Source organism: Pristiophorus japonicus, chromosome 14, assembly GCF_044704955.1.
Source record: "Pristiophorus japonicus isolate sPriJap1 chromosome 14, sPriJap1.hap1, whole genome shotgun sequence".
In the NCBI taxonomy this organism is placed as follows: Eukaryota; Metazoa; Chordata; class Chondrichthyes; family Pristiophoridae; genus Pristiophorus; species Pristiophorus japonicus.
In genome coordinates, this window is record NC_091990.1 from 93,214,381 (window position 1) to 93,236,978 (window position 22,598).

General features: G+C 43.7%; 1 protein-coding gene across 9 annotated transcripts in view; it reads right to left on the minus strand.

Moving 5' to 3' along the window:
- The window catches only part of LOC139279984 (activating molecule in BECN1-regulated autophagy protein 1-like), a 505,692-nt gene that overhangs the window by 354,574 nt on the left and 128,520 nt on the right, over positions 1-22,598 (minus strand). For 8 of the 9 annotated variants that reach the window (XM_070899374.1, XM_070899373.1, XM_070899378.1 and 5 more), the window contains one exon: positions 15,309-15,395. The exons of the other annotated variant lie outside the window; for it this stretch is intronic. In XM_070899374.1, coding sequence (XP_070755475.1) covers positions 15,309-15,395 — 87 coding nt within the window. The remainder of the gene's footprint in view (positions 1-15,308; positions 15,396-22,598) is intronic. 9 annotated transcript variants of the gene reach the window in all.

The following is a 22,598-nucleotide window of genomic DNA, read 5'->3' on the forward strand; positions in this document are numbered from 1 at the left end:
GAAGAATGTTCCCAATGTTGGGGAAGTCCAGAACCAGGGGTCACAGTCTGAGGATAAGGGATAAGCCATTTAGGACCGAGATGAGGAGAAACTTCTTCACCCAGAGAGTGGTGAACCTGTGGAATTCTCTACCACAGAAAGTAGTTGAGGCCAATTCACTAAATATATTCAAAAGGGAGTTAGATGAAGTCCTTACTACTCGGGGGATCAAGGGGTATGGCGAGAAAGCAGGAAGGAGTACTGAAGTGCATATTCAGCCATGAACTCATTGAATGGCGGTGCAGGCTAGAGGGGCTGAATGGCCTACTCCTGCACCTATTTTCTATGTTTCTATGACGCTGGGGTAGTCTTGAGCCAGCTGGCAAGGCCATATCCTTTATCCCCCAGCATCCAACCGTGACTTTGTGGTTGACTCTTAAACAGGTCAGAGACAGTGCTCTCACGCAAGATGTGCGCATCATGGATGCTGCCTGGAAAATTTGCATATACTGCCATGATTATTTGGTTGTGGTTAACAACGAGCTGCATATTCAGGGAGTGGAATTCCTTGCGGTTCCAAAACACCTCCGCATCCTTTAAAGATGCTCGCAGGACGATGTGCGTACAGTCTATTGCTCCCTGCACCTTGGGGAAGTTTGCTATTCGAGAAACCCAGTGCCCTCTCGGCCTGTGCCTCCCTGGTCATAGGGAAGCTTATAATGTCCATCCTGCAAAAAGGGCTTTAGTCACCTGTCGAATGGAGCAATATGTGGCGTGCTGAGAGATAGTGCAAATGTCGCCAGCTAAGGCCTGAAAGGAGCCCGATGCGTAGAAAGTAACCTTAACCTCAACGAGCAGTACGGTGCTGGTAGGCTGGAGATCTCCCTTGATGAGCTCACATATCTCAGCGATGACCTCCTTCCGGAAGCGCAGCCTCCAAAGGCACGTGTTATCGGACAAGTTCAGTTACGAGCGCTTTTCCCTGTAACTGCATCGGGTGCAAGGTCAACTCCTCCGCAGCTATCTGCTTTCTTCAATATACCTTCCCCATCTTCAGTCAGCAGCATGTGATTAGTGACCGATAATGGTAGAGAAGTTACAGACCCCATCACTATTGCTATAAATCCCTTAAATTTGTCCTCAATAAATAGAAATATGAGATGATTGCCAAAGAGTCAATAAGGCCCTTAAAATAACTCTCAAATTAATTCTCCTCATATCATCATCATCATCATAGGCAGTCCCTCGAAATCTAGGAAGACTTGCTTCCACTCTAAAAATATGAGTTCTTAGGTGACTGAACAGTCCAACAAAAGAACCACAGTTTCCGCCACAGGAGGAATAGAGTCGTTGAGGGAAAGGGTGGGTGGGACTGGTTTGCCGCACATTCCTTCCGCTGCTTGCACTTGGTTTCTGCATGCTCTTGGCGATGAGACTCAAGGTGCTCAGCGCCCTCCCAGATGCACTTCCTCCACTTAGGGCAGTCTTCGGCCAGGGCCTCCCAAGTGTCGGTGGGGATGTTGCATTTTATCTCCTCATAAGCCCCTTCTTGAAGCAGCCCCTCAGTTCCTTCGATGTTCAAATAGGCGTCCGTAGTGCCAAGTCCTGTCGAACAGTGCCAGTCGGGAGCAGCTTTTCTCCAGCGATCTCCTCGGCAAACTATCAATCTGGCGATGTGCCGAAAGTTGGGCCGGCAATGTTTGGCCGATGTAACGGCCAAACTTTCCACTTGTAAAGTGCAATGGGCGATAGCCTGCCTATTTGGGAGATAGCCCAGCGATCATCAGGGGAAAGTCTAGCCCATGGCTTTCACCCCCTCCCCCGAGTGGTTATGTAGTGTAGTGCAACATGGGGCATGCAGACCAGACAATTCCAAGTTTAATCCCTGCTCTGTGCTACGTTGGTTGACTTCTGTGGTAATTCAATTGGTCTGTCTGGGAAGACAACCTGTGTTCCCCTTCCTTGAAGTGTGCAGATACCAATACAACAGGATCAAGTTCAACTGCTCCAGCCCGAGTCAAATAGGCAGTCTACACTCACTGCCTTCAAAAGTTGGTCACCATCCTCCGCCTGCTCCACGACGATATGCTGGCCGTGATCCTTACCAACGGATCCACCACAGATCCAATCCACGTCCGGACCGGGGTCAAACAGAGCTGAGTCATCGTCCCAACCCTCTTTTCAATCTTCCTCGCTGCCATGCTCCACCTCAGTCAACAAGCTCCCTGCTGGAGTGGAACTAAACTACAGAACCAGTGGGAACCTGTTCAACTTGCGCCGTCTCCAGGCCAGATCCAAGACCACCCCAACTTCTGTCGTCGAGCTACAGTACGCGGCCAACACTTGCGTTTGCGCATATAGAGGCTGAACTCCAGGATATCGTCAACATATTTACTGAGGCATACGAAAGCATGGGCCTTACGCTAAACATCCATAAGACAAAGGTCCTCCACCAACACTGTCCCCGTCATCAAGATCCACGGTGCAGCCCTGGACACCTTGGACCACTTCCCATATCTCAGGAGCCTCCTATCAGCAGGAGCAGGCATCGACGACTCGATCCAACACCGCCTCCAGTGTGCCAGTGCAGCCTTCGGCCGCCTGAGAAAAAGTGTGTTTGAAGACCAGGCCCTCAAAACCGCCACCAAGCTCATGGTCGACAGAGTTGTAGTAATACCTGCCCTCCTCCATGGCTCAGAGACATGGACCATGTACAGTAGGCACCAAGTTGCTGGAGAAATATCAACGATGTCTCCGCAAGATCCTACAAATCCCCTGGTAGGACAGGTGCACCAACATCAGCGTCCTCATTCAGGCTAACATCCCCAGCATTGAAGCACTGACCACACTCGATCAGCTCCGCTGGGCAGGCCACATAGTCCGCATGCCAGACACAAGACTCCGAAAGTTCTACTTGGAGCTCCCTCACGGCAAACAAGCCAAAGGTGGGCAGCGGAAAAGATACAACACCCTCAAAGCCTCCTTGATAAAGTGCGACATCCCCACTGACACCTGGGAGTCCCTGGCCCAAGACCGCCCTAAGTGGAGGAAGTGCATCCAAGAGGGCGCTCTCAACGCCGAGAGCATGCAGAAAACAAGCGCAAGCAGCGGAAAGAGCGTGCGGCAAACCAGTCCCACCCTCCCCTTCCGTCAACGACTATCTGTCCCATCTGTGACAGAGTCTGTGGCTCTCGTATTGGACTGTTCAGCCACCAAAGAACTCACTTCAGGAGTGGAAGCAAGTCTTCCTTGATTCCGAAGGACTGCCGATGATGATGATGATCTGCAAATTACCAATTCCAGATCTCAAGTCACATCATCAAGAAAAGTGCCAAAAGGCTGGGCACTTGTCCAATAGATCAGTAAGAAACAAAATTCAAATTCAAGCTGTTGCAGATGCTCTTATGAGCTTCTAACAGCTAGTTACAGTTTGTTCTGGGAGTGCTGAAAATATATATATATTTTTTTTTTAAAAGCACATTAGAGATGGGGTGGGGGAAAAGAGCAATAAAACAAACTGGTGAGCAAAAAGCGTAACAGATTAGTTGCAAGGTGTCTCAAAAAAGCAACTTCCCCAGGAGATGTTTGACATCTTTGCAGGAAAGCAAATAGTAACACGAATATTGATGACATAGGTAAAATGGTATGGACAGTGTTTAGATGGAAGGAAATGTGCCAGAAGATATGACATCCAGGCAGGTTTTTATTTTGGCTATGGATTATTCCAAGAGTAAAAGCTCCTTGTTACAATGCTGAATTATATTTTCATGGCAGTACAGTGCTGTCAATAAATCTTAGACTGTATCACACGGTCCAGTGATTTATATAATTAAATGCAACATTTTTATACATGGTATTTCTACAAAGGTCAAGTGAAAAGAATTAAATTTATAAAAAGTTAATAAGGCAATCAATCACACACAATTTTCCTTTTTAAAATCCTTTTCTAAATCTTACAACTCTAGCATTACTGCCTGCTGTCTTGCAGCAAGATGGAGAACCGTTCAGTACCTGTACTTTGTTTTGTACACAGCTGCCATGAAGCCCAGACAGTTGAAACTTGGAAAGAAAATGAATTGATGTCCCCAAACTTTGGGACTATCATGCTGGATTATTGTTTGAAAGTGACAAAAAGACATGAGATTTCATGGATTGAGTATTTTATGTTGGGAGTTATGAGGGCACCAGATTTTTACTTTGAGGTACGATTTTAAGATATAACTAATACAATGACATAAAAATCCTTATTCGACAATAATTTCTTTCTTTGCATTCTTTTGGGCTCCCTATGCCAAGGCACACAAACTTCTCTTGCACTGCTGCCAATCCTGTTTTATGAACACAATTATTAAAATATTCACCAACATATTCTCAAGAAAAAGCACGGCCATCCAAGATGCTGCCTTTATTTTTTTCTCCCTCCTTTTAAGGAAGTTCAGCAATTCCTCACACAGTAATTACACCCCTGTAGCTCTAATGACAGACAGCAACCCATATCTGTCAAGCTTGGACCTGGATGCTGCTTCTACAGTCTCATGGTGGTGATCTATTGCTATTAAAAGTGAATGTCTGACTCTCCTCCAAGAGCCTTCAGGTCTACATTTCATCCACCCTTCACACACCTGCCTTTTAGTGCCAGAGGTCTAACCCTCAGAAGCTCACCCTCTTTAAATTTTCAAAGTCAAAGACAAAACAATTTCACAGGACACTTTTTGGCTTTTAGCTGTGAAGTGAATTATGGGGTCTTGACATTAATGTCGCAGCTATCAGAAAAATACTGGGATATGTAATTTAATTCAGCAGAGAAAGAGATAACTCTATCTACACACAAAGATGGCAATCACACGGTGTCCCCGAACTGCCAGAACCATTTCCATGGACACAGAACACATTAACCTCCCTCCTGTTGCCACCTCTCTTCAAAGCTGCACAAGCACGGAATTATATTTTGACGTAATCGACCACTAACTTGACTCAAAAGATGGGAGGATCGAAGTAAATAAAAGACAAATTTATTTTATGATTGAGACACCATCAATGCTTCCATTATTACACTTATCATTTGAAGCTATTAGTCAAATAATAATTTGAATTTATAAAGCCCCTTTAATATAGAAAAATGTCCCACAGGACTTGAGGCATAATCAAAAAATGCACACCAAATCAAAGGAGATGATACTAGTAGGATTGATCAAATGTTAGGTCAAAGAGATGGGGTTTAAGGAGGGTCTTTAAAAAGGAGGAGGAATTAAGGAAGTGAATTCAAGAGCCTTTAGTTGAAGGAATCTGCAGCTCATCCAATGCTGAACAAGCATTCTGACATCAAAGCGTTAATGGAAGGCTTGAGAAGAGTGGTGGAGAATTAGAGCTGGTTGTTGTCAGCATACATATGGAAACTGACTCTTCAGATTGCTGTCTGACCAGTTCGTGATTGTAATGTTTCCTATATTATCCACTGCACCCTCGAGCCTTCCCTCCAACAATGTGCAACAAGCTCATGGATTTCTTGATCAGAGATTGAGACCATCCATTCAGCTTTGTTTCGCTTCTTCCTTTTGCCATTAAGCCCAGGAATCCCTGCTGTAAGCCCTGAACCCTGTCCTCCTTTTGTTTTTTTCCCTATTCCAGGAGGCGAAGATTTGGCTAGAATACTGGCATCACCACACCTGGAGTGCTATGTACAATTCTTGTTTCTGTACTGCACTAAGGATATTCAGGTACTGAAGGCCATGGAAAAATGAAAACCAAGCTGATAACAAGTATAAGACACATGAGCAATGAGGAGAGGCTGAAGAGCCTCGGGTTGTTTGCTCTGTGGAAGAGAAGATCAGGAGTGTTATTCAAGCATTTAAAATCCTTTAAGTAAACAGATAAATTGAATTGTCACAAACTCTAGAGCCAAGGAATATAGGAACAAGCGGAGAAGAGCGACAGTGCACACAGTTTAAATTTTAAAAGGCCAGCAATTTGTGGCGAGGAAAAGATATTGCACAATGCCATAAATTGTTGGACGATTTGCATTGCTCCGCATTAGCCTTGCAAAAATTGGAGCTCGCCCCCAACCTCCCCGTGAGTTTCAAGAAATTGTGCCATTTGCAATGAGGTGATTTATGGTCCCGACATGTCACTGCTCCTTGGAGGCTCAGAAATGGAACAATTGAAACTGTGGTGTCTCACTCCTGCAGGTAGTAAATTGTTCCTGGCGTTGTAAAAATTTTCATGTTTTAATTTTTTTCTTACTTTTCCTTTGTCTCTTTTTTTCTATCACTTAATTCAATCTTTCCTTCCCTCTCTTTGTTTCTCGTTCAAGAATTGTACATAGCACTCCAGGTGTGGTGATGCCAGTATTCTAGAATAAATGCTGGCCTTGCCAGCGATGGCCACATCCCATGAACGAATTTAAATTAAAAAAAGAGATTTGATGGAGGTATTCAAAATTGTGAATGGTTTTGATGGACTGGTTAAAGAGGAAACTTTCTTGTGGCAGAAGGGTCAATAACCAGAGGACACAGATTTATGGTGAATAGCAAAAGTACCAGAGGCGACAGGAGGAAACAGATTGCTCTGCCTGAAAGGGTGGAGGAAGTGGATTCAATGGTAACTTTCAAAAGGAAATTGGATAATACTTAAAGGGAAAAATTTAATAGGGCTATGGGGACAGAGCAGGGTAGTGGCACAATTGGATAGCTCTGCCAAAGAGCCAGCATAGACATAATGGGCCGAATGGCCGCCTTCTGCTGTATCATTCTATGATTGTGAACATCCCAGCTGTAATGTTAAAGGCCTGGCAACAGAGCTAGCCGCTCTCCGAGCAAAGTTCAGTACAGCTATGACTCTGGCATTTACCCAACAATATGGAAGATTGCCCCATATGCCATATCTACAAAAAAAAGAGGATAGAAACATAGAAAATAGGTGCCGGAGTAGGCCATTCGGCCCTTCTAGCCTATACCCCCATTCAATGAGTTCATGGCTTAACATGCAACTTCAGTACCCCATTCCTGCTTTCTTGCCATACCCCCGAGTAGTAAGGACGACATCTAACTCCTTTTTGAATATATTTAGTGAATTGGCCTCAACTACTTTCTGTGGTAGAGAATTCCACAGATTCACCAATCTCTGGGTGAAGAAGTTTCTTCTCATCTCGGTCCTAAATGGCTTACCCCTTATCCTTAGACTGTGACCCCTGGTTCTGGACTTCCCCAACATTGTGAACATTCTTCCTGCATCTAATCTGTCTAAACCCATCAGAGTTTTAAACATTTCTTTAAGGTCCTCTCTCATTCTTCTGAACTCCAGTGACTACAAGCCCAGTTGATTTAGTCTTTCTTGATAGGTCAGTCCCGCCATCCCGGGAATCAGTCTGGTGAACCTTCGCTGCACTCCCTCAATAACAAGAATGTCCTTCCTCAGGTTCGGAGACCAAAACTGTACACACTACTCCAGGTGTGGCCTCACCAAGGCCCTGTACAACTGCAGCAACACCTCCCTGCCCCTGTACTCAAATCCCCTCGCTATGAAGGCCAACATGCCATTCGCTTTCTTGACCGCCTGCTGTACCTGCATGCCAACCTTCAATGACTGATGTACCATGACACCCAGGTCTCGTTGCACCTTCCCTTTTCCTAATCTGTCACCATTCAGATAATAGTCTGTCTCTCTGTTTTTACCACCAAAGTGGACCACCTCACATTTATCCACATTATACTTCATCTGCCATGCATTTGCCCACTCACCTAACCTATCCAAGTCGCTCTGTAACCTCATAGCATCCTCCTCGCAGCTCACACTACCACCTAACTTAGTGTCATCCGCAAATTTGGAGATACTACATTTAATCCTCTCGTCTAAATCATTAATGTACAATGTAAACAGCTGGGGCCCCAGCACAGAACCTTGCGGTACCCCACTACTCACCGCCTGCCATTCTGAAAAGTACCCATTTACTCCTACTCTTCGCTTCCTGTCTGACAACCATTTCTCAATCCATGTCAGCACACTACCCCCAATCCCATGTGCTTTAACTTTGCGCAATCTCTTGTGTGGAACCTTGTCGAAAGCCTTCTGAAAGTCCAAATGTACCACATCAAATGATAAATCTAGCCTGGCCAATTATTTACTGTTCTGTCAGCCCTCTCCCAATTATCAATAAAATGATGAAAGTCAATAAAAGTGCCGTGAAAGGCCAGCCCACACTGCGATGTGTGCGCGCGCTAGGTCCGTGCAGCAGAGCAAGTCTCCAATCGTCTTGGTTAATCCTTGCCACTGGACCAAGACCGAGCTCTGTCAAGCCCATGCAATGGCTGGTGTGCGATAGTCGCCACACATTAAAAAAATTCACACACAGGCATTTTTCACCCCCTCAATTGGAGTTCAGGACACCTGTGAACTTGTGGAAGCAAGTCATCCTCATCCGAGGGACCGCCTATGATGATGATAAATCACTGGTTAGGTCTCAGCTAGAGTATTGTGACCAATTCTGGGCACACTTTAGAAAGGATGTCAAGGCCTTAAAGGGTGCAGCATGATACCAGGGATGAAATATTTCAGTTACGCGGAGGCTAGAAAAATTGGGGTTGTTCTCTTTAAGGAAGAGGAGGTTAAGAGTGATTTGCTAGAGGTGCTCAAAGTCATGAATGGTTTTGATCAGAGTAAATAAGATTTACTCGAATGGTATCAGGAATGAATGATTTCAGTTACATGGAGATGAGAGGAGCTGGGACTGTTCTCGTAGAGCAGAAAAGGTTAAGGGGAAATTTAATTGAGACATTCAAAATAATGAATGGTTTTCAGATTACATAAGGAGAAACTGTTTCCACTGGCAGAATTGTTGGTCACCAGACGACACACATTGAAAGTAATTGTCAAAGCAGTCTGAGATGAGATGAGGACAAGTTTGTTTACACAGCGAGTTATAATGATCTGGAATGCAATGCCTGAAAGGGTAGTGGAAACAGATTCAATAGTAACATTCAAAATCGAATAGATAAATGCTTGAACGGGAGAAAATTGTGCTGTGTGAGGAAAGAACAAGGGAGTGGGATTAGTTGTAAGATTCTGTGATCAGTGAATGAACAAAGACGTTGAAAACTGCATTGAAGATTAGTTGGTACTTTGTCAATGAGAATGTTACTCTTGGTCAATACAGAGAACATAGCTTTTTCTGCAAAGATATTTTACAAAGTTATATAGAACATAAGAACATAAGAATTAGGAACAGGAGTAGGCCATCTAGCCCATCGAGCCTGCTTCGCCATTCAGAAAGATCATAGCTGATCTGGCCATGGACTCAGCTCCACTTACCCGCCCGCTCCCCGTAACCCTTAATTCCCTTATTGGTTAAAAATCTATCTATCTGTGATTTGAATACATTCAATGAGCTAGCCTCAACTGCTTCCTTGGGCAGAGAATTCCACAGATTCACAACCCTCTGGGAGAAGAAATTCCTTCTCCACTCGGTTTTAAATTGGCTCCCCCGTATTTTGAGGCTGTGCCCCCTAGTTCTAGTCTCCCCGACCAGTGGAAACAACCTCTCTGCCTCTATCTTGTCTATCCCTTTCATTATTTTAAATGTTTCTATAAGATCACCCCTCATCCTTCTGAACTCCAACGAGTAAAGACCCAGTCTACTCAATCTATCATAAGGTAACCCCCTCATCTCCGGAATCAGCCTAGTGAATCGTCTCTGTACCCCTTCCAAGGCTAGTATATCCTTCCTTAAGTAAGGTGATCAAAACTGCACGCAGTACTCCAGGTGCGGCCTCACCAATACCCTGTACAGTTGCAGCAGGACCTCCCTGCTTTTGTACTCCATCCCTCTCGCAATGAAGGCCAACATTCCATTCGCCTTCCTGATTGCCTGCTGCACCTGCAAACTAACTTTTTTTTGGGGGATTTCATGCACAAAAGATGGAGTGTCACCCAGGTCGGGTGGCACCGTTTATTGTTTTTATGTTTTCACAGGTGAACTCAAAAGAGTTTCATGCACAAAAGAGTTTCATGCACAAGGACACCCAGGTCCCTCTGCACCGCAGCATGTTGTAATTTCTCCCCATTCAAATAATATTCCCTTTTACTGTTTTTTTCCCCAAGGTGGATGACTTCACATTTTCCGACATTGTATTCCATCTGCCAAACCTTAGCCCATTCACTTAACCTATCTAAATCTCTTTGCAGCCTCTCTGTGTCCTCTACACAACCTGCTTTCCCACTAATCTTTGTGGCATCTGCAAATTTTGTTACCCTACACTCTGTCCCCTCTTCCAGGTCATCTATGTATATCGGTCTCAGCATCGATCCCTGTGGCACATCAGTAACCACCGATTTCCAACCCGAAAAGGACCCATTTATCCCGACTCTCTGCTTTCCGTTAGCCAACCAATTCTCGATCCATGCCAATACATTTCCTCGGACTCTGCGCACCTTTATCTTCTGCAGTTCACGGATGAGCTGCTGGCGCAAGGCTCGAGCAATCATTAAAGGGGCACAATGGTCCGCCCTCCTCCGCCGTCATGCTCCGAGTTCAGGTAGTTGCATGGCTTCCTCGTCCTCTTTTTCCTCGTCATCTGCCTCTTCCTCCTCGTCATCAGCCACTCTCACCTCAGGTGAGTCTTCCACTACCAGCTGCTGTCGCCTCATGATGGCTAAGTTGTGCAGCATCCAGCAGACAACAGTGAACTGACCGACAATCTCAGGGGAGTATTGCAACTCGCCTCCGGAATGGTCCAGGCATCGGAAACACTCCTTCAAAATGCCAATGGTCCTCTCTATTTTGCTGCACCGTCGCAATGTATTCCCGCTCAGTTTTCCTCCTGGTTATGCATAGGAGCATCATGAGCCAGATGGCGAGGCCATACCCTTTGTCCCCTAGCAGCCAGCTCTGCACTTCAGACTGCTGCTAAAACATGGCTGATATAATGCTCTCGCGTAGGATGAAAGCATCATGAGTGCTCCCAGGGTATCTCATCAATTGCCATGATGCAATGAATGTCGTCACAGATGAGTTGATTGTTCATCGAATGGAAGCCTTTTCTGTTCCTGTACATTTCGGAATCCTCCAAAGGTGCTCTCAAGGCGATGTGGGTACATTCAATGCAGCCCTGTATTTTGGGGAAGCCAGCAATCCTGGAGAAGCCCACAGCCCTTTCATGCATTGCCTGGGCAGTCATGGGGAACTTTATGTCGTCATTCCTCGGGCATCTAGTGCAGCAGCCACCTGCCGAATGCAGCTATGTGTTGCATGTTGAGAAATGGTGCACACATATCCCCCAGTTGTGGCCTGGAATGATTCAGATGCATAAAATAAAAGTGCAGTTGGAACCTTAACTTCAACTGACAAAGCAGTCCTCCTGATGCTTCTCTGGTGCAGGTCTGCTTTTATTAACTCTCAGATCTCGGTTACAACTTCTTTGGGGAAATGCAGTCTGCTTCACTCAGGTGCAGGTATTAGCGCCTGTCTCGAATTATCCAATGTGGGTAAGGCCGCCTGCCCATCATCCTACGTACTCTGAGGTACCTCAGGTGATGCTGTCTAATCAATCTTCTCCGCGGCACCATCATGCAGAAGGCTTACATGAGGTATGGCAGTGTCAATATTGCCCCCATAATTAAATTGCAGCTTTGCAACAACCTCAAAACAGTAGGACAAAGCACTTGCACCTCCTCTTCCCTCTCTCTCCAAGGTGGATGTTCTAGTATAGAAACATAGAAAATAGGTGCAGGAGTAGGCCATTCGGCCCTTCGAGCCTGCACCGCCATTCAATGAGTTCATGGCTGAACATGCAACCTCAGTACCCCATTCCTGCTTTCTCGCCATACCCCTTGATCCCCCTAGTAGTAAGGACTACATCTAACTTCTTTTTGAATATATTTAGTGAATTGGCCTCAACAACTTTCTGTGGTAGAGAATTCCACAGGTTCACCACTCTCTGGGTGAAGAAATTGGCCTAGAATTAAGTACAATACTTAACTTGTACAGGATATAGAAATTTCCACAGAAGAATTACTATTTTGTATGATGAATAAAGAGGTGTGGAGAATAGTCATAGTGGTTCCGAAGATAGTTGACTGATAATGATGATTGGCAATATATATAGCATTCTTTTTCAATTCCATTCTGCAGCATTATTTTTTTCAAGATCTGGATGTTTTGTGATCAGGAAGAACAAAACAAGTACTAAGCAGCCCGTATTGACAAATACTCAGATTTTAAACACAGGGTGCAGGGGATCACATGCTGTCATGTCAGAGCACACGGAAAGGCAGGGTTCCAGTTCAATACTGTGAAATGTTCAAAATGATTTTGTTAAAATCTCTACAAGTTACCACCTGTATTTCACACCCAGTAACTGTGACAAGATTTAGGCAAATGTTGGCTCCCTTAGTTTTTATTCTTAAAAAGCTTTTGAATAGCTGTACTTTTTGAAACAGAATTAGTTTGAATTTTGACAATTGTATCTATCATATAGTGGGTTACAACATTGTATCTCAAAATACAATGAAAACTCATGTGTCAGGACACATCTATGAGAGAATCCGGTATAAATGTGTCACAACTTAACTGCAGCAGCTGTCAGATCTGCAGATGGTATTGTATCAGGGGTTTATAATTTAATAAGTGTTCTGCTTTTGAATTAATGTTATGTGACAGGCTCCCGTTATATAGCTACGAGTATGTTTGTTAAACTGGTTTTAAAACCACCTACAGTTTCAGACATAGGCCACTGGTTGCCTCTGTAGAGCTTGCTTTTCCTTCTGATGCTCCAGTGTTGTTCTTTTGTGCAGAGAAATTAGTTATTTAACATATTTGTTTTTATTTTTGAATACGATGATTTATTTTCCTTCCTCCAGGTGATCTTGGCCTATTCAAAGGCCATTGCAACTCAACGTTTCATACACGCTCCTTGTACACGGACTTTTCCATAGCTCTCCTGCCCATTCTCACCTGCACACCAACGTGAAACCTGCTCTTCCCTGCGGGTATTTCTGCCTCTGCCCATTCTGTGGCCTGTTCTTGGTTGCATCCTGGCTCACAGAATCCTTGGCTCATTTGCAGCTTTTTTTCCTGCCGCTATGTGGTCTCAGACCCCTCTTCATGGGTCTCTATGGTCTTCACCCGACTGCAGCCCGTTCTGCCACTCTTGCAGCAATCTTCTGAATGGCACCCAGAGGCACGTAGGTCTGGTTCAGTTTGCACTTCCAATTCCTGTGTGTCAGGTCAAGCTTGCGTGGGTGAGGGGGGACAGAAAGGGTATAGAAAGGGAAGGAACGTTTAAGAGTGAGCGAGGATAAGGCATGGGGGGGGGGGGGGGGCGAAGAGAACTGTCGGAAAGATAGTTGGGGAAGAAACAATAAAGATGGAAGGCCAATAGAGGAATAAGAAACAGAGGGATAGGGAAGAATTTCTGTGGGGCACTAAATTGCCCCTGGCTCCAGGTTGACACTTCTCCACAACTCCCAAACTCTCCACCGGCCAACCTCAAATTACAAAACCCTCCCTGGTACCGCCTTCTCCATGAGCAACAGAACAAGCCTTGGTGCAGCAGGTCCTCCGCACACTCCCATTCAACAATGGAACAGGCATCACTGCAGCAGTATTCCTCACCCTTCAATACAGTTTATGTCAGCAACAGTCCCTTTGTAACCCCTCAAACAAAGCAACAAACCAGACCTGTGTTACTCCACCAAAACTCAGCAGTTCCATCCCTCTCTTGTAAAGAGCAATAGCCAATTCCAAGGAAATAAAAGGAAACGTCTCTATCAAGGGAAAAATATGGCCATGTGGAGGGAAGATTGGCTCACCACATTCCCACAACTGAGATGAAAATTTCACCTGGATGGAGGGAAAGGGAATTCTGTGACCCCTATTGCGACAGGTTGCCATTCTTCCTAGCTCAGAGCTTGTTTCCTTGCCTTATTTCGCCCATCCCCATTCCTGCTTACCAACCCTCCCTGTCCCTCTCCTCTATCTTGCTATTCACCCCCTCCTTTAGCCTCCTTCCTCCTCCCCATTCCCGTCACCAGTCACCTTTGCTTGGCCGAAATATTGCACTTAGAAACAGAGGCGCAAAAAAGATAAAAACCCGGCCAATTTGGGTCTCGCCTACCCATGTAAAACACGAGAGATTTCTGTACTCACTTTTCAAAGCGAATTATGGATCTTTTCACTCATTCTCTAATTCAGTAGTTTCTATTTTGAATAAACACTGAAAAGAAATTGGTTTCTTGCCACGTATCCATTCTTGAAGTAAGTCACCCAATAGAGGTGTGAAGACCAGAAAAGTTTACTTTGTTAACTCTAGGCTCAGGACCAGTCATCCTTATGCTCCTGTGAAGTATCTTGGGATGTTTTACTATGTTAAAATTGCTATATAAATGCAAGTTGTTGCTCATGGTCCTGTATATTCCCTTTAATTATGAATGAATAATGCATGGAGTCAATGTACGTTATTATAAGTTCTTTGGTTTACATCCTGTACTCTGTTAAAGTGGGATTACTTCCAATGATTGTTTATTAAAAAAAACTTGTCTCTCAAAGTGGAGGGGGAATGACCAAAGTAAAAAGGACGATAAGCAAGCAACTACTTGGAAAGTTCCAAACTTCAGGAGAACGATAAGCCATTAACTGGCCATGGACCATCTTCAAATGTCAAAGTATCTGCTCACAAGACACAGGAATTAAACCAGACACAGCTACAGCACGAACCTAAACCAACTATTTTGAACTTAACAGTTAATGATTACGTGCCCACAAGACTTTTAAGCAATTCACCTTTTAATATGGCTAAACACAAAAAAATCCAAGTCAGACAGAATTCACCCTAAACTAAAAAGAATCTCCAAGAATATTATATTTTACATCTACGATAGATAAGGCACACAAATACCTTCATATATTGGCTACAAGCAATTTGTACTATTCAATATAATTGAAATGTTAACTTGGAAAAAAACCATAGCATCTTACTATGCTTCATAGATTTGATAGCAGATCCAACAGCAAATTTTTTTGCATTAAGCAAAACACGTAATCCTTATACCATTATTGCTCATCCTTTGCAGAAGACTCATCTTCCCTCACAAACTATAATAAGCAGGGCCAACGGTTCTCATCTATAATTAATGGAACCAAAGCTCCTTTAGAATGAGGAGTCCTTCATCCAAAAACAGTGAATTAGAGAAAATTGTAAAATTAAAACAATTTAAAATTTGGCATAGTAGGTAAAGCACGTAACATCACTGCACATCAATAATTAGGCACACTTTTATCAGAATTAGTAGATTAATACATTAAAGTGGCTGTAATGTAGGAGAACAGAAGCTAGCCTTACCTGGCTGGATCTGGGTAAATTGGATGCTCTCTTGACCCAGAACCATCGTTTCGAGACAGAGAAATAAGGGAGGACTCCAACAGTCGCCTACAGAGTTAAAGACGACAGTTTCAGGTGACTTTCTGAATAAATAGGAATGCCAAACAGTTACTGCAACAAATCTAATGCTTAGTGTAGTTTAATCTCTCCTACCTTAAACAACCATTGCTCAACTGCTCTAAATATTAGCCCAAGTTTAATTCCCAAATTTAAAAAAGGTGCTATTTACAATATGGTTGATTTTTTTTTGTCCCAAGCCTCTCTTCCATCAAAGGCGGCTCATGCTACAACTTCACAACCGCGGGAAGCCTTCCTATAGCTTGCACAATGGCTATCCTATTTGTGAGCTTTGACAGTTAAAGTTACTTTGGCAGTATCACAACCAAACCCTATGGCCCGGAATTTGTGGTCAGCGACGAAGCGACACGCTCACCAATGACATGGTAAAAAACTGCCCACAAACATTTACCAATCTCTGTTGCGCAAATTTCATCTCTCCTGATCTTAGTTTGAATCTGGCGCCAAATCAAGTGACTCTCCAGCGCCCAGCAACAGTGATGTCATGAAGCAAGCTGAGCAGCCAATCATTTTGAAGATTTCTCAGCCAGCAAACCAGGAAGTAAAATGCAGATATTCTAATTTACTTTTTATAAATTTTACAGAAAGCAAAATAAAGATTGATACTTACACATAGGATTATGGTACAAGCAGAAACACAATTTTTTTTCATTAAAAATTATGTAAAATTTAACATTCCACAAATATGAAAGTAGTTTTGCAGGGCCATAACGGTTATTCAGCAGTCAATACAGCCTTAAAAATCCAGTTTCACCACTTTCAACGAGGGTTAACTTTTTTCGGGAGGGTTTGAACAGCGATATTCCAGCGTAATAGGTGAAGTTTACGACCTTGCATGAGATTTGAATTGATTGCCGGCTCTGGGGAGTTCCACAGCACAGCCTGTGGCAGAACAGGAAGTGACCGACCACAAGTTCTGGATTTCCGCATTTATATGCATACTTGCTAAATCCTAAAGTTACTGTCAGTTTCACGGGTAATGATGACGAACGCTCACAGTTTCGTCATCATTGTCACTGCACAGTCCAGGCCTATATTTTCCTCGCAAACACTAGACAGCGGTAAGGAGCAGGAACTCTTGATAATTTCCTCCTCCCAACCCCTGCTCAGAGGTACTGACATTAATGATAGCAGTCCCACCTGTGCCTGGGCTGAGATCAGTTACCTCAGCACCGGAACCTTCCTGTCCTCTGCGGTTTACTTAACATACGCTGACCCAATGAGTCACCAGATAGTTACAATTTGAACATTCACACTAAACGAGCTCAAACAAAAAGCTGCAAATGCTGGCAATTAGAAACAAAAACAGAAAATGCTAGTAGCACACAGCGGGCCAGTCAGCCTCTGTGCAGAGAACAGGTGAGTTACTGTTTCAGGTGTGGTCCCTTCATTAGAAGCCAGTATTCTAACACACGATCTACTCATGAGCTACACATGAAGCGTTAACTCATATGTTCACTACATCGGTGCTGACTGATCGGAGTGTTTCCAGCATTTTTTATTTTTATTTCATTCAAAGTACATGGCTGTTTTCCGTCACAACAATCTCTAAATGCTCTTACAACATAATTCAGTGCATAGTTATTGATGAAGTGCCCCCTCAAATAAAAATGACTAATTTTAAAATGTAAAACTGTCAGATGTTTATAAGCAGCAATGTGAAACAACCAGTGAACTTGCTATTTAGATGGAACACATTTTATTCTGAAAGATATAACAAATAAATACTTAGAAAATTAACAGGTGGAGGAAAGCCAAAGGATATTTCAGTTCTGTTCTGTCTCCAACCTATTGAACTTAAACTCATCCTCAAATATCTCTATGGCTTCATGGCACTCAATCTCTGCAATTCACTCAGCATTTCATTCCCTCCCAGACATTTTGTTTCTTCTGTGCATTCCTCCTCTCCCTTTGTCCAACCAACTTCCTTCCCCAAGCCTCTTCTTTCCACCTTTAAAAACCCCATCTTTTCAACAAAGATTTCAGTCACCTCTCCTGTCACACCACAGCTCGGTGTTTATTCCTTTACTACTTTTAATATAAATCAGAGAAATTTGCAGCATAGGTGGTGACCATTCTCTACCAGCCGAAAAAGAGCTACCCAGCCTAATTCCACTTTCCAACTCTTGGTCTGTAGTTTTATAGGTTAGAGCACTTCACGTGCATATCAAAGTACTTATTAAAATGCGATGAGCGGTTTTGCCTCTACCACCCTTTCAGGCAGTGAGTTGCAGACCCCCCACCATCCCCTGGATGATAAAAGTTCTCAACTCCCCTCTAATCATTCTCCCAATTACTTCACATCCCTGGTTATTAACCTCTCGGCTAAGGGAAATAGCCCTTCCTATTTACTCTATCTAGGCCACTCAATTTTACACAACTCAATCAAGTATTCGCTCAGCCTCTTCTGCTCCAAAGAAAACAACCCTAGCCTATCCAATCTTTCTTCATAAAATTCTCTAACCTTAGCAACCAACATCCTTGTAAATCTCCTCTATACCCACTCTTGTGTAATCATATCTTTCATGTACTGTGGTGACCAGAACTGCACGCAGTGCTCTAGCTGTGGTCTAACTAGTATTTTATGCAGTTCAAGCATAACCTCCCTGCTCTTATATTTCATGCCTCGGCTAATAAAGGAAAGTATCTATACGCCTTCTTAACCACCTTATCTACTTGTCCTGCTACCTTCAGGGATCGTGGACACGCACTGCAAGGTCCCTCTGTTCCTCTACACGTCTCAGTATCCTGCCATTTATGGTGTAGTCCCTTACCTGGTTACCCCTCCCCTTACAATTCTCCGGATTTAATTCCATCTACCTGACCAGTTCATTGATATCTTCTTGCAGTCACAGCTTTCTTTCTCACTATCAACCACACGCCAATTATTATCATCTGCAAACTTCTTAATCATACCCTCTACATTGAAGTCTAAATCATTGATATATACCACAAAAAGCAAGGGACCAAGGGCCCAAGTTTCCACATGATTTGCACCTGATTTTTAGGAGCAACTGGTGGAGAACGGACTATCTTAGAAATCGCAATTCTCCACATTTTTTTTTCTGCAGTTCTAGTCAGGTAGAACAGTTCTACTTTGGAACACAATTTTTTCTTCAAAAGGGGGCGTGTCCGGCCACTGACGCCTGATTTCAAAGTTTCCACAGTGAAAACGTACTCCAAACTAACTTAGAATGGAGCAAGAGAAGATTTTTGTAGAACTGAAAAAACCTGTTCTACACATTAAAAAATCAGGTGCAGGTTACAAATTAGGCGTCCAGAACGAGGTGGGGGGGGGGGGAAGGGAAGTCATTAAATTCTATAATAAATTCTTATTTATACTTCTACAAATATTATACAAATAAATCCATCTGAATAAACATTTATAAGCAAAGAAAAGATTAAATAAACCATCTTCCTACCTGTGTGAAAGTGCTTCAGCCATCGTTCGTTCCCACGGGGGTGGGGGAGCCGTTCCGTTCGTTCCCGCGGGGGGGGGGGGGCCGTTCCGTTCGTTCCCACGGGGGCGGGGGGGGGGGGGGGGAGGCGTTCCATTCATTCCCACTAGGGGAGGGGGAGGCTGTTCCGTTCGTTCCCGCGAGAGGGGGGGGGGGAGGGAGCCGTTCCGTTCGTTCCCGTGGGGGGGGGGGGGGGGGGGGGGGATGGGCCGTTCCATTCCTTCCCGCGGGGGGGGGAGCCGTTCCGTTCCGTTCGTTCCCGCGGAGGGGGGGGGGGGGGGGAGCCGTTCCGTTCGTTCCCAACGGCGGGCAGGGGTGGGGAGGGAAACGGCTGCCTCAACTTTGAGGCTTCCTGCACCTTCTCACTGGTGTAAGAAGCCTCAGTGCTGATCATGGAAGGGCAATGTGCTTTTATTAAAAAATTTTCAAAAATTAAACAGCTACAAAGTACTATAAAAATGGCCGAGTGCCAATGTTTCCTTCACACTGCGCGTGAGCGAACGCTCCAACGCGCAGTGTTGCCGGCAGGAAAAAAACTAATTTAAATGGTACCCGCCCCCTCCCACTTACAAAATCGGCGTGAGTGTAGGCTCCGCCCCCCTGGGCGCCGCGCCAGGCAGACAAGGAGCTGCAGGGCGCTCAAGAATAGCGCGGTTTTTTTTTAGGCGCCGTTTTAGGCGTGAAAAACGGGCGCCCAGCTCGGAGGGGCGCCCGTTTTTTATCATGTGGAAACTTGGGCCCCTAGTACTGAGCCCCGCAGAACTCCAAAGGAAACCATCTCTCAGTCACAAAAACATCCTTAAACCTTTATGATTTGTTTCCTGCCACTGAACCAATTTTGGATCCAACTTGCTACTTTCCCTTGGATCCCATGGGCTTTTACTTTTTTGACTAATCTGCCATGTGGGACCTCGTCAAAAGCCTTGCTAAAATCCATGCAAACTACTTGAAACTCGCTACCCTCATTAAGCCTCCTTGTTAGCTCCTCAAAAAATTCAATCAAGTTAGTCAGACATGACCTTCCCTTAAGAAATCCATGCCGACTGTCCTTGATTTATCCATACCTTTCTAAATGACGATCAATACTTTTATGTATTTATTCTCCACTCTCTGTGCAACACATTGGGACTTCTACTTTAAAGGCACTACACAAATTTAAGTTGTTTTTTTGTGCTGAAAACTATGACACAAAAATGTAAAAATCACAACGGACAGAGTCCCATCATTTTCCACATATTATGAAGACACAAAGATTAAAAATATAAATCAGATGAATGAAATTCCCTTACCATAGCGCACATCAAATGTTGTTCAGATTGACTGAATTATCTACACTTTGTTTACTCAAGACTAATTCAAAGTAAATCGAATCTTAAACCATAGTTGAGCCTGCAGCAAGGCGTGGGTGTTTGTTTGGTTTCCTTTTAAATGAAATCCTCCAATATACACGGTGTCTCAGTTCAGTTTGATAATTGAGCAGTTTGGACTGAATCCAAAAGAATTGTGTCTGTGTAAAGCTTTTTGTTTTATTATGCAAGAAATTCAACCAGAGAAAGCATTGTTGTGCTTTGTTTACTGCAACACTTTGAATAAAACAATACGCAAGAACTTCCACAAGTAACAAATGCTAATATTAATGAGCAACTCTATTTACCATAGTCTTATTGAACTTTCTCTGTTGGCAGTGACTGATGCATATGACAACCCATCTTTATCAATGCCATTATTATCTGGACATTGGTGCCAGATCTACACAATCTGATGACACCGTGTCTGAAAATTCATGGCCCAATATCGACATCCTAATATACAGCTCCATGTAAAGCAGAGGTCAGATTCTTGCCATTTCAAAATCTCAAAGTCATGTGAATTAAACATGTTTAGGTCTACCTAAGCCAATAAAATAATGGATAAAATTGATGAGCTACAGATATAAATTGCTATGGGGGGGGCAAGGTGGGGAGGGGCGGGGGGAAGAGAAGGAGATACGCTATACTAGCAGCAACAGAAACATAGCTTAAGTTAGTGCAGGACTGGAGCTGAACATTCCTGGTTGCAAGATATATGGGGTGATAAAATAAGGAAAAAAAAGGGAGGAGGGGTGAGTTGTGATCAAAAACTACAGGACTAGAGATGATATATGGGATGGTGCAAAAACTGAATCCATTTCTCGATCAGCACGACTTTACTCCAAACAAAGACAGTGCTGGATATCATTCCAAGAAATTAAATGGGGTAATTAGGCAATGCAAGGGGAGTGGAATTACTGGCATATTAGCATAACAAATGCTGCAGAATGAGGAGGATGAGTTAGTGATAAAAATACCCGATCAGAGAAAGAAAATAAATCAAGGAGACCAAAGAGGAACAAGTCCAGATCAACCGGAAAGCAAAATTGCTAGATAAGACACGACAAACGGGAAACGTCGAGAAAATAATGAACATACAAACTAGCCAAACTCCCACAAGAAATAAAGGGGATTTGGGAAGCCAAAGCTGGAGTCCCTTGGTAGAGTTTAAAAAAGGAGGGGATGGCAATATTGGTTAAAGAAACAATTACAGGTGTGAGACGGGATGATTTATTAGAAGGATCATCAAATGAGGCTATATGGGTTGAACTAAGGACCAAAAAAAGGGACAATCACACTGTTGGGAGTGTACTATAGACCCCCAAATAGTCCAAGGGAGATAGAAGAGCAAATTTGAAGGCAAACTTCTGCCAAGTACAAAAACAATAGGGCAGTAACAGTGGGATTTCAATTACCCGAAAAGTAACTGGGATACAATCAGTGTAAAAGGTATAGAGGGCACAGAATTCCTAAATTGCATTCAGGAGACCTTTCTTTAAGCCAGTACATTGCAAGCCCAACAAGAGGGGGAATAATTCTGGATTTAGTTTTAGGAAATGAAGCTGGGCAGGTGGAAGGAGTAAAAGCGGGAGAGCATTTTTGTGGGAGTGAGCAAAATTCAGTTAGTTTTAGCATAATTATGGACAAGGACAAAAATAAAACAAGAATAAAGGTTCTAAATGGGGGGTGGGCAATTTTACTAAGTTGAGAAGTGATTTAGCAAAAGTGGACTGGAAACAATGACTTGAAGGTAAATCAGTGTCACAGCAGTGGGAGGCATTCAAGAGGGAGAAACAAGGGGTTCAAGGTAGACATATGCCCATGAAGAAAAAAGGGACAACTGCCAAATTTAGAGCCCCCTGGATGACGAGGTGCATACAGGGTAAGATAAGGCAAAAAAGGGAAGCTATATCAGACATCGAGATCTCAATACTGCAGAAAGCCTAAGTGTATAGCAGGTGTAGGGGTGAAATTAGGGCAAAGAGAGGGCAGGAAAAAATGCTGGCAAGTAGAGTCAAAGAAAACCTAAAGATATTTTATAATTACATAAAGAGGATAACTAAGGAAAGAATAGGCCTATTAGGGACCAAAATTGTAACCTGTGTGTGGAGGCGGAGGATTTGCGTCTGTCTTCACAAAAGAGGGGACAATGCCGACGTTGCAGTTAAGGAGGAAGAGCGTGGGATAAACATAGTGAGGGGGGGGGGGAAGTATTAAGGGGTTAAGCATCTTTGAAAGCAGATAAATTGCCAGGACAAGATGAAATTTATCCTAGACTATTAAAAGAAGCAAGGGAGGAAATTGCAGAGGCTCTGGTTATCATGTTCCAACTGTTCCTGGCTACAAGAGTGGTGCCAGAGGATTGG